General features: G+C 41.5%; 1 protein-coding gene across 1 annotated transcript in view; it reads left to right on the forward strand.

The window, feature by feature from the left end:
* The window catches only part of LOC120509481 (neuronal acetylcholine receptor subunit alpha-7-like), a 55,917-nt gene that overhangs the window by 19,279 nt on the left and 23,761 nt on the right, over positions 1-12,877 (forward strand). Inside the window, exons 3-4 of the mRNA XM_039724133.1 lie at positions 9,497-9,541; positions 11,262-11,371. Coding sequence (XP_039580067.1) covers positions 9,497-9,541; positions 11,262-11,371 — 155 coding nt within the window. The remainder of the gene's footprint in view (positions 1-9,496; positions 9,542-11,261; positions 11,372-12,877) is intronic.

The raw sequence follows: 12,877 nt of genomic DNA on the forward strand, positions 1-12,877 counted from the left end.
GATGTCCAAGACTACTTCAAAAATTCTCCTCTTATTTTGTCTGAGAGCCCAGTCAGTTGTTGAGGGTAGTGTAATTAAGAAATGAGGCATGGCATTTTCTGCAGCAGAGGAAATGCAAATGTTTCCCTTTGGAACAATGTGAAAGGAAGCTGCTAGGTGAAAACTATTTGTCATCATGAATGATTGTTTTCATTTCTCATGTTGGCATCTGCAGGAGACCTTATCTGAAGGGGTGTATATGTGGTCGCACTGTTATTAAAAAAAAATACAGCTGGTGACATCCCTGCATATGGTAGAGTCCTGTAGCAATTTTCTCCTCCATGTTCAGCCTTTCAGCTGCCACTGTCAGAGGTCATAATGACAAAAAAAAATAATTGCAAGTAACTAGTGGGAAGCCACAAAAGTGCTGAAAAAAATCCTCAGCAATCCATGAGTTATTATGCACCTCCAGAAGCCAAAAAATACATAATCTTCCTGTATTTTGGGCTGTAATCCCAAAACAAATGCTGTGTCTGGAAAAATTTATTATGGACTGTTTTGATTCAATTGTACAATGTGTAAAATGATTGTACATCCTAGGGGCTGCAGGATTATCCCAGACCTCATGGCTGGGATATCACAAGGCTGCAAACAATCTCACTTTTAAACTACCAATGTTGTTGCTATGGTGTGTCAAAGTTCTCCACATTTTTGGAAAGCAGCAAAACAAGGTAATGTAGGAGTTTAGTAGGACAATAAAAACAAAGATTCACTTTGAGCTTTTTTCCTGAAAACTGGGTCTGAGCCTTGCTGTTCAGAGAAAACATGAGAAAAGATCCTCACATACTTTCACCAAGTGCTCAGGTGCAGTCACTGTCACTGTAAGCAGCATACTAGCTTAGCAGCGTAGATATTTTTGCCTTCTGTACTCAGACCTCATCAAAATGTTGGATTCAAACTTAAGCTTCCACTGGTTTCCTCTAAATCAAAGAATACAACTCTGAAGGAGTTGGAGGTTTTTGTTATTTTGGGTTGGTTTGGGGGTATTTTTAGAAAGTGTTTGGTAAGAGACCAACTTTTAAATGCAGGCATCTGTTGACATGGAAGCTGCCTTTACCAGCCTGCTCATTTCTCAGGTGATCTGCTCATCCAATAACAGGACTGTTGAACTCAGTCCTCAGGAGCTCAGACCTTTTTACTAGGGAGTTCTCTATGGGAGTGAGAGTTGCCAGAACTAGAGGCTGCCTGTCAGTGTACTATACAAAAGTTAAAGGTGAGAAAGGAGGAGGGGAGGCTATGCCTGGCCCTGGGGTGCATCCTGTCTGACACAGCTCTCCCACTGTTGGGTTTTTCACAAAATCTCTGTCAGATCCGAATGCCTTTAGCAGTTGATATCCTTGTTTTTAAATTATTTTGTTTCATAAGCTTTCTAGGGCTGGTTCTGCAGGTGAATTGAAAGGCCAGAAAGTTCAACGTTTATTTTCTAGCTCTAATTCACCTCTTCCTTGTTAAACTGACCTTACAGCATCTAGGTCATTTCCTCCCACCTTTCATTCCAGCACTCTCACACATACAAAAATCTGTGCTGGGTGTTATGTAGTAAACCCAGATCAACAGACAAGCGATTCAAGGAAACAAATAAAAATATGCAGTGCACATAAGCACCTATTCATTTGTTATTCCCAATATAGTATCAGTATTTACTAGATTAAACTATAATCCCTATAGTACATCCCGTACAAATCTTTTACAGATAGATATCTTCAACTATGTAAGCTTGACTGTTCAACTGACTCTTTCAGCCCTTCTAGATTAAAGTATCTTTTTTTTTAATTTCCTAATAATGCCTTTGTATTTATTTGTGGGCTTCCTGCATAGCTTTTGTGAGCGATGTTTACTCTGTTTCTCCTTGAAAGACCTACTCTACCAAACCACATATCTTTCTGGAAAGTTTTTTTCACTCTGATCTTGCAAGAGACAATTTGATGAGGCCAGAGCAGCAAGGCTGATGCAAAATGGTGCAGCTGAGAAGAAAAACAGACTGGACACCATTATAAAAGCTGAAAATCAATTCATGATCAAGAGCATGAAAATTCCAGACAGAAAAATTACAGAAAGGATTCTAGATCAACAGATTCATTAGAGTTAAATCCCAAAATCTAACTCTTGGTCACAGAACTCACTTATTGTTACCAATTTTCAAGTCCAGGAAGAAAAAGTAAAATTCTTCTCCATTAGCATGGAAGGATATTGAAAATTGGGAAATTCAAGGCTAATTGAGCCATGAATTATTATTTTGGCTGTCCCCTATGTGCCAGACATTATCAAAATGCCAGTCTCACTAAACCAATTAAACATACAACATCTGAATTTGCTAGCACAATGAAGTTTTGTGCCATGGGTATTATGGCTTCCTGACTAATACTACTTGCACATGCCTACTTAAAACATTATGATGGAGTTTTAATTACCTGAACCTTACTAGCATCTTTTTATTTTGTATGACTTCTGCACCACTTAGCTCAGAGTGGAGGCAGCTCACTTAGTGAGAAGAAATGCCATGGTTTGTTTTCTTTCAGCATGGTTCCCCAAGCTGTACTTAGTGCAGTGGGTCTAACAAAAGAAAGGCTGATTTCCTTCTGATATTTTTAGTTGTGGTCATCCAGCTTGGGCATCTTATAAAAATTAAACTATTTTCTGTCTGACTGGTGAAAAGACTGTACTCTGTTGTTTGTAGATGTAGGAATTTAGATCTTGACCTCTAGTACATTCCTTAATTTTGGGTAATTAATCTGAGGTATCAAAATTTGCAGTAAAACACTTAAGCCAAAGCTGTTGGGGTGGCCTTGAACCTAGTCTTTCTTAGTTTCTCTGAGTTCTCTGAGGGTAAGTCCTGAGAGACAGTGAGTTCAGCTCCTGAGTAAAAACCTTTTCTCCCATTTTCTATCCCTAATCACAGGCTTTAAGAGCTCACTTGAGTTTTGGAACACACCTACATTCATTTTTTTGCTGTGCTGTCACACCAGCATGCAAATACAGAAAGAAAAAGCAAAGGGAACCTTGCAGATAGACTGAGTGTGGATCTTGGATAAGTACTCAGGGTTGGCTTTCTCAACCATCCTTCTGCTGTTTTCCTTGTGATTTCAAATGCTGAGGAAGACAATTAATAATTAATATCATAGAATAAAGGTTTGTGTCTAATCCTGTTTGTTTGAAGCACCTGCCAACTGTGCACAAAATACATGGAGGGCTATTTCAGGAAGAGGTGTCCACCCTGGAGAATATAAAACCCACCTACATGCTATGTGTGGATATTTTGGGATTTTAATGGAGGACTGACAGCTTTTGTATGCTGACATAACACCCTTTCCCCCAGGAATTAAGCATGTATGTCAGTTTTTCCAAGCAGTTAGAGAGCAGCCCTGTGCTGGAATGCCGTGTGAACCCCTCTGACCCATCTTCCATGGCTTCCATGAGAATTATCTTTGAAATAGAGGGACAAAGTGGCTTCACTCTTCCCAGGATGTCAGAGAGCTCTGGGGACAGGGAGTTCTGCGATTTGCAGGTTTTTGTGGAGTCAAACAGTCTCAAGACCAGCGAGGCTACATTGTGTCACAGTTCACACTAGTGAACGAGATCAGTTCCCCGATCTTCAGGGACTGGTGCAAAGTCACAACCGAGAAAAATAAAATTCATTTCCTAAGTCAAGTACCCATAGCCCCAGGCAGTAGTCAGAAGTCATGTTGCATGTGCAGAGCAAGACAAAGACTGCCTTTTTTCACCACAATGGAAACTGGAAAGTTGGTAAATTCTAGGGGGTAAGGAAAGTAAGACACAAATCAAGTAGGCTTGGGAGAATCTCAGTCACCAGTTGTGCCAGTGAATGGAAAGGCTGCCTGCCCTGAGGCCCTGACTAGCAACAGAAACTGGCATTTCTTCCCTTATTTCTTACTCCTACTTTCAGCTTTGGGGAATGCATGGGTTCAGTACTTGCTACAGTGGCTTTTGTATCCAGGCCTTTGCATTTAACATCCATATCTGGTTGGTCTCTGACACACAGGTAGCCAAGGCTTTCACAAGGAATACCTCTTGAGGACTTTTGATAACCATGCATTACACAGCCTAAGGAATATGGCTGACACTCCTCTGGCACAGTCCCTCTTTCAGTGTTGTGCTTCCCAAGTACAGGGTTCTATTTAACTCTCCACTGTGGCCACAAGTGATTGCTCTAGTCTCAGGGGCTTGTAAGGGGAGGAGTGTGATCTGACAGGGCCCAAAACCTCCAATATGTAAAGTTCCTGTCTCAAAAGCAAGTGAAGAGACTCTGCTGAAAGAAGCAGATAGAGATGCAATGGTACACCCCCAAACTGGGGTGAGAAGAATGCAGGTGGTTAAAGACAGTGGGACTACACAACCTACACTGCTTTTGTAGTAGCTGCTACACAGTAGAAAGACCAAAGACAGGTTGCATTTCTTGTCGACAGTGAAAGAACACGTTAATCTACAAGACAGGAGGGAACCAAGAAAGGCATGACCTCAAGGAGAAGCCAGTGGCATCAGATGGGAGTATGATTCAAGATGAAAAAACGCTTATTAGACATCACTTCCAACCATTCATAGGAGGAAATCCTGAGCAACAAAGATGTCTAGCTATGAGCACTTGCTCAGATGTATCTTCGCCTTGATGGGCAACAAAATACTTAGCGGGTGTTTGTTCTTTTGTTATTCCTTTGTATTTTTGTATTTCTCCCCAGTCTTTCACCTTAACTCTGGGCCCTCCTGTCTGATTTCCATCTTCATACTGAGGGTCCTTTCTTAAAGGGATTGACATAACTTAAAAACTTAAGTTATCCCTACATAGTTGATGTTACCATGACAAGGTTTATTTCAGTTTTTCAATGAGAGCTCTGAAATACAAAGACTGTCCAGTGATACTTACTTGAATGTTGCCAAGGCAACCTGGGCACTCCTCAAAATTACTGGTTCTGTGAGCCTTCAACCATTCAATGCATTTGAGCTAAGTTTTAGATAATCAGCTGAAAATTGTGGACAGATTGGTGGTTCAGCAATAGAAAAGAGTGCCTTTGCAATTTTTGAGCCTACAAGCATTTGAAAGCTGGATCAATTCCTTTGGATGTTTTGAATAAGATCCCACTCAAAGATCAGTGTCTCTGCTCACAAAACTTTCCAAGTCTTCATATCAATGATTTCATGTTGCTTAACTATTCCCCTTCTTATCTTCCAATCTTCAGGTGCAAAAACAGTGGGAAAAAAATTTTTAAAATTACCTGAAGTAGTACCAAAATAGTTACACATGACTACTGAGAGTTACCTGTTCATTTAGAGACTTTTCTGATCATTGTCTTGAAATTATTTAGTGGCTGACTCAACTCCCACTTCTATGCTCTGTGAAAGGGTAAGAATTAAAGACTGCTGATCACCTGGTAACAAATGCCTTGCTACGTAGGTGACATGTAGTCATATGACGTGACTACTGAACCAGGAAGGGCTTTGGGGTTTTTTTGTCCAGGTGATATGACCCAGGTAATTATGTGGCTAAGGGCAGTTATATTTTATTTAGATGTTGACCTGGCAAGGGAGAATCTGTTGACAGGAAGTAGTGCACAATGCAGATGTACATACATTGTAAGCTTTGAATTTAGGGCAGGGAAAAGAAAACCAAACTAAACCATTCACATGTCACAGCATGTGCACCAGAACAAACCAAACTGTCACTTTACATGGGTCAAAGGTGGCTGTAGGAATAAGCAGATATTCAGGGCAGAGGATTAACTGGAGTCAGACTAGAGATAGAAAGGGGAGAAAATGACCCAGATAAATACAGGAAGGATTTAGAGAACAAGTGTTGCACTCACTAGTGACCACAGCTTTTCCAGCATTTTTAAATACTAGAATCAAATTTATTTGTCTGAGATGAACATTTGCGAACCAGGAGAACTGTCAGGGGAATTATGGAAAAAGCAATTCTGGGAGCTGATAATTTTCAGCCTCACCCAGAATCTTTGCAGGACTGCTTTTAATGCTTTGCTGCACAAAAAGATGGGAGTTGAGAGCTGGCCCAATGCAGAGGGAAGGTCATTCCCAAGGCTGACAGTGCCAAGACAGGAAAGTTGAACAGAAAAAACAGTGGGATAGATTATTCAAATTTTCTCCTGGGAGAAAAGGCATCCTCTTAACTAATCTTTAAGCCCCTCTGCATAAACCAGTGGCACAGAATGAGGGAACTGCCTCCAGCACTTCCCAAGCTCATAATTACCTTCCAACTTAGGCAAAGCTAAATGATCAGTGATCTCTTGAGACAGAGTAAACCACACACATTTTCCAGGTTATTTGTGTGTCCATGTAACAGAAAAATATAGTCCCTTCTGTGCCAAGGTACTTTAGAGGTGCATACAGCGCACAGGTCATGATGAAGATGGCAGGAACTGTAATTCTTTTCCATCTTTGTGGAAAGCTCCATAAACACCTCAGCTCTGAAATGCCTCTCACTCTAACTGGGGGTGGACTCAGACTAAAGGTTCCCATGGCCCTCATATCCTCGGCAGCCCCAGCAGGCACTTTTTCTTTGATTCTTCAGAGTCCTCCTCTAGAAAGGACTTAGCAGGAGAGCTTTACACTCAGTAGGACAAATGCCTGCTGAGTGTAAAGTCAGCTTTGCTGCTTCAGCAAACCAGGCACTTCTGGAAAACTCAGATCCTTGTTTGAAAAATATTCTGTTCAGTTGTGCAATTAGAAGGACCCATCAAGCTGCATCTGTTGACCAGCGCTACATATGGAAACATTTTCTGTGTTTTGCCAAAATGTCAGGTGCCATTTAAGAGCTCAGCAGCCTGGAGGCAAGGATGGGAATAGTTTCTGAATGGCCAAGAAAACATCCTGAAGTGGCTTTTTTGTTTCACCCAAGCTAAGAGAGATGTAAGCAGCTCAAAGCCCTAGTTAGACCTAGGAAAACAGACAAGGAAGACCATTGTTGCTCTCTAGATAAGCATTTGAAAACTCAAAACTGTAAGTTTTCCTTTGACTACAAAACATATCTAAGCACAGTAGCCCTGTGAAAAGTAGGCAAAGCAGACCCAAGACAGTACATTTAACGCTATATGAAATACCTGTCTGAAGAATTGTTTGGAGTCAAAGCTGATTAGTCACGTCATTAGTATCTGACACACAGATAAACAGATAAGGGCAACAAACTGTTTTGAGTCAGCCCGAGATATCTTCATTTGCAAGCTGTCAAGTATAAACTTATTGTGCCAGAAAAAAAGTTTCCTGGTAAGGTATGAAAGGCTCCTGATGGAAGGCATCTGCACATGATGGAAACACCCAGCCTCACAGATGTACATTGGACTTCAATGCATTCCTGTGATGTTCACATAGGTAGATGACAAAATGAGGAATGTCCTTCCTTCTCTTTCCCTGTAGGTTTCAGTGTAGATGGGGAAAATCCTTAGTTTTATACAGCAATGGCATTGGCTGATTGTTGCTGACCAGCTTTTTAATCATGTTGTTCAAGCTCTTTTAACAGTACACAGAAAGTCTTTGTTAGGAGGACATGTGCAGGTTACAGGTATAGAGCATTCTTTGGCTAACCACACAAAATATTGTTAGTACTTGATGTGCAATTCAGATGATTTTCATGCTTGCCAGCCCTACAGGACACCTCAGGAGTCATTGGTGGCCAGGAATGCATGAGTCATATGGGCTGATGGCTAGCCTCTGAGGATCTCTGGGACACAGCCTCTGTGTTTCTGGGTTGCTTTCATTTCCCAGGTCAGTAGGCACAAATAGCTCTGATGACTCTATCAATTACCAGCTCTGGGGTTATTCTTTACTTTATTTTTGAAGATGGTGTTTGAATCCTTCAGCATCTATAAAACTTGTCTCTACAAGTCCAGTCCTCTAATTTTTCTGCAGAGTTTCTTACAATTGCTTCAACTACAGCAACCAAGGGAAAAAAGGGAGTGCACAAGGACCAGGCCTCTGGAGGTGGGTTGTAGTTTGCATAGAGAGAGGAGTACATTTGCTGGAGCAGCAAAGAGGAGAAAGGGAAATGTATGATCAGTATTACAATATAAAATCACATCTAATTTTTGTGTGGCATCTGACAGGAGCAGAAGCGTTGTAGTCAGGTCTCAAGGGGACTCAAGAGGAGGTAGTGTAATAGACAGTTTTATGTGGATCACTGTGGCAACCTGTTTCATGTCTGAAATTTACCTTTCCTGGGGACAAGCACCTGGCTTCAGAGCCTAACTATGGCCACAGTGCCAAACAATCAGCAATCCTCCTGGTCAATGATGTCTCCCTTTCTAGGTTGTGGTATTTCTGTAGCTCCAACAGTCCAGTTGTCAGAAGAGGAGATCATGCTACAGACAAGGTTCAGGAGGGGAGGAAAGGCAGAATTAATGTAACTTGAGGTGAGCAGACTGGTATTTTTCCAAAGTGAATAGGGCAGTTTAGTTTTTCTACCTTGTTAGAGAGTACGTACTGCAAAACATGACCAGAGAGGGCATGCATGTATGTATGGTTTAAATGCCTACCAAGCAGCTTGCAATTGCAAGGTCTCCCACCTGAAACACTGCAGACAACCATGTAAGCTTCCTAGGGCATGGACACACACAGGGACAGCTGGGCATACAGTGACCCAGTCCCTCTGAGCAGCTCAGCTTCAGCTCCTGGGAAGTGCAGGGCATGGCTGTGGTGGTGTTTGGGTACCTGTGTATCTGCACCACAGTGACTCTGCACCACAGTGACTCTGCAGCCCGGCTCCTCCAACCCTACGGTTCAGGGTCCTGCACCTGCAGAGTAACTGCAGAAAACTGGGCACCTTGTGATTCCCCAGAGAACTTGGGCACCAACTGGGTGGTGAGAGCATCTTCATTTCTGTTATAAGAGATTCTTCCCCATGGCTTCTGCATGCAGGAATGACCCTGCAGACTCCTGCTCTGTGAAGGTGTTGTGTGAGCTCCCTCTCAAACAGCATTTGTGTGTTTTTAGCCAAGGGATAGCTTCTGCCCAAGGCCAGCCCTTTCTTTCCTTTAGCCAGAGCTAAGCTACATAGCAATGACACTTGAAGAGAACAGCACTTCTGGCATTATTTCACCATTGCTTTGCAGTGGCAGCAAATACAACATGAAATCTTTCCAACTATGACATGCAGTGTGGTATTGAAAAACATCTTGTTTTGAGCAAGTAGCTAGAAGGTAAAACTTGGTAAGGAGTTAATCCCCAGAAAAAGAATAGACATCATCCATTACTTTCCTTTTTATTGTTAATCAGTTATGATAAACACAGGGAGTCTGTAAGTTTAAAGGATAAGAAAAGCAGCCACTATTGTCTGGGCCAAAGAGTTGTGTTCCAGTGAGCTCACAACCTATTCCATGGAGTTTGGTTTATATACCCCAAAAGTCTGGATTGTCTAAAAGACACAGAAACTCTTCCATCTCTAATCAAACTGTTTCATCACTTTTCCTCTTGTCTTTCCTTCCCCTTATGTTCAAAGGATGAGAAGAATCAGGTGTTGATCACCAATGCTTGGCTGCAGATGGTGAGTAACCTCTGTCAGTAAAGAAACTCTAATTGAAAACTAATGAATGTGATTTCTTAGCAGAAAAGCAAGACTGCTATCTTATAGATTATGTATAATGTAATACAAACAGGCATTTTGAGTCCTTTAAAATTTCCCTAATGCTCCTTTTAGAATTGAAAATTAAAATCAGGAGACTACACTAATCCTTTGGACAGATCTGTTGACCTTTTGAGCATAAAAACCAACTGCATTGTTTTGCCAGTGATCAAGTAACAAAGAGTCTAGAGTTAGGGTACAACTGCATTGTTTTGCCAGTGTCTGTAGTGATCAAGTAACAAAGAGTCTAGAGTTAGGGTCATAGCTAAGAAGAGAGGCTCAAAGTGCTCAAGGCCCTCTCCATAACCAGTGATGGGGACTTATGAGCAAGCCAAACACCCAGTAAAACAGGCACCTGCACTTGCCACTTCTGGGAAAATCCCACCTCTGCCTGAGACTGGAAGCTAGGGCATCTGTCCCTGAACACAGAAGTGATCACATGCAGACCACTTATATGGTGTGGTGGGTAGTCCAGGGACCACAGAGAGCCCAATGCTTCTTTGCAGCTGGCAACACCCAGGCAGCTATCTGGGATAGTGTCTTCCCTTGTGCTTTACAAACCTCTTACATAAACATTCCTCCTCTCTCTTCTGCAACCTGCTCCAGCTAAGGATTCATTTGCATATTCACACAGAATAAGCAAAACTGACCTTCACTAAGGGAAGGTACCTCCTTTGCAGACTGGATCTTCCCATCAGGTCTGCCTGGCTGCCTGTGGTGAGAGATACAGTGTTTTCTTATGCAGCATAAACAGATCTCCTTAAGGGCTTGTGGTCAGGAAAGAAGCAGTTTTTGAAGGAAAAACCAGTGGGAGACTTGAATGATTAAACTAATTCCACTTTGATTTTCACAGCCAAACACTATCTCATATGAATATGTTCAGCTGAGCAGGCTGGTTTTTCCTCAGCTCCCTGCTGGGATTTGCAGCAGAAATGAGCGTTTTTATATTGCAAAAACTAACCAAGACAAACCTATATGACTACAGGATTGCTCGGTCAGAGCCTGTGGGTGTCCTGTCTGTCCCTTGCAGAGATGTTCCACAGGTTCAGATGTTCCATAGAGATGTTCCACTGATTAAGGTTTCCCTTGCAAGCCTTGCATTGAGCTTCATTGTAAGTCAGAAGGTTCTTCCCAAAAGCTGTTTCCACACCTTTCTCACATTAACTGTATTGAGGTGGAGGAGATGGGATCAGAAACAGCCCCTTGGCTTATAAAGGTCACTTGCCTACCTCTCATTGCAAGGTGGTTAGTAAAAGAGTCATCCAACCTTTGTAACAGATTAAATTATTTCCACCCAATGGGGAGTCTCAGACCATGGTCCACCTACCACTAACTACATCAAAAACCACTTTACTTCAGAACCAGCAGTCCTCATGGAGGTGCCTATTGCCAGTGGTTCTGCCAGTCCACCAGCAAGGGTTTGGGATGTCTGACATCTAGCCACAAGATGAAGAGCTAAGCACTGTCTTCAGTAGTCACACTGTTATTTCCTCTATATATGCCAGCCTTTCTTAATAATTAAAACCGAGCATTAAACTATTATCATACTGTGGCTATTGCTATTGGCAAAATCTATTCTGTTCCTTAGAACTTAGAAGACTTTTAAAAACTCGTGTAATCTGATGTATGTTTTTGTCAACAGTCCTGGGTTGATGTTTACTTATCTTGGGATCAATATGAATACCCAGGAGTGCAGAACTTGCGATTTCCTGCCGACCAGATTTGGGTACCAGACATTCTTCTGTATAACAGGTAAGCAAGATGTGAAATGGCTGGTAGGAGACTAGAACTAAGTGCAGAAAATCAGCCATGCTTCACTGATACTATGGGCCTTTTGCCCTCTATGGATTTGGCCTTACCCTTAAAAAGTAACAAAACCAAGCATTATCAGCTAACAGATTTTTCTAGTAGCCCATTTAATCTTCCTTACTGTAGTTCCCCAGATGTCTTCTTTAACGTTTTCTCAGTGAACACGGAGAAGAAACTATTATAGTCTCTTCAAAACTACTACTGTCCTATATGTGTCACAGAGTTTCTGATTGAAGTAAACAAATGGATTTTCATCTCACTTTCGTTATCACATATTTTATAAACCTCTCCATCATTCTTCTTATACTCTGAGCATTCGCTAATCTGTTTTTCCTTCTACAGAGATGAATCTAGCTCTCTAGACAGCATTGCTGCAGTGTTGAATGAAGTGGAAACTCTCTAGACAGCTGTTTCCTTAATGCTTTCCAGGAGAAGGGGATTTGGGGTTTTCTCTAATAATATCTTAATTCTGGACTTATTTTTTTTATCTATTGTAAACCCCAGATGTCGTTCAGCTCTGCTGTCTTACTAGATTTTCCCTGTTATGTCTTTCTCTGACAGTTTTCAGGGTAATACTTTCTAATTACCCAGATTAAATTTCATTTTGTTAGTTTCCAGAGTTCACCATGATCTATATTCCATTCCAAACCCTCACTACAAGATATCCAAAGGAAGCCTGGAGAGACCTAGATTGTTTAAGTGCTCTTTACCTCAGATTTGCTTCTTACTGTGTCTTTATTCCTTTTCAGTCTCTAAAACAGAGGCATACACCTTGGTCCATATTATGGTAGTTTATAAGAACATGCTGAAATTCAGATAGATATCAGCCTCCTCTTAGTAAGAAAAATGGGTTGATTTGATGCAGTTGGCCCTTCACAGATCTGTGCCAGATGTTTCACCCCATTTTCTTTGAAGTTAGGCTGATGTCTATAATTTTACCTTTAAAAGAAGTCAGAATTCTCTTTGATCTCCCCTAATTCACCATGCCCTTCCCTCTTCTCCACAAGCTCTCACACATAATTGTTAATGCTTCAGAGGGTATTTCGGCCAGTCCTTTCAGTTCTCAAGAGTAAATTTTATCAGCTCTGCTGAGTAGAATCTCTCTTATCTACATTTCCTTAACCTATTCGTCCCCTGTTCTGCCATGGACTCCTGCCACTGTGTGAGAATGAGTTGCAAAAAGCAAGTCACACAGGGTGCAGGATACTGCAGCTCTCTGCACCCTGTTGTTTTTTCCCTTACTTTCCTCTTTTTCCTGTCCCCTTTTATTTATAAAACCACTTTTTGTTTTCTTTTATGTCTTTCATAAATATTACTGTTCTGGACTTATGCTTTTCAGTGTCATCCCCTTTGCTTTGTATTGGGAACTGAAGACTCAAGACATGGATAAAGAGCAGATCGGAAGAGTAATGGAGGCTGTGAATTTTTAAAATGCGGTTGAAAGACAGG

This window comes from Passer montanus, unplaced genomic scaffold (assembly GCF_014805655.1).
Source record: "Passer montanus isolate IOZ18808 unplaced genomic scaffold, ASM1480565v1 scaffold52, whole genome shotgun sequence".
Taxonomy (NCBI): Eukaryota; Metazoa; Chordata; class Aves; order Passeriformes; family Passeridae; genus Passer; species Passer montanus.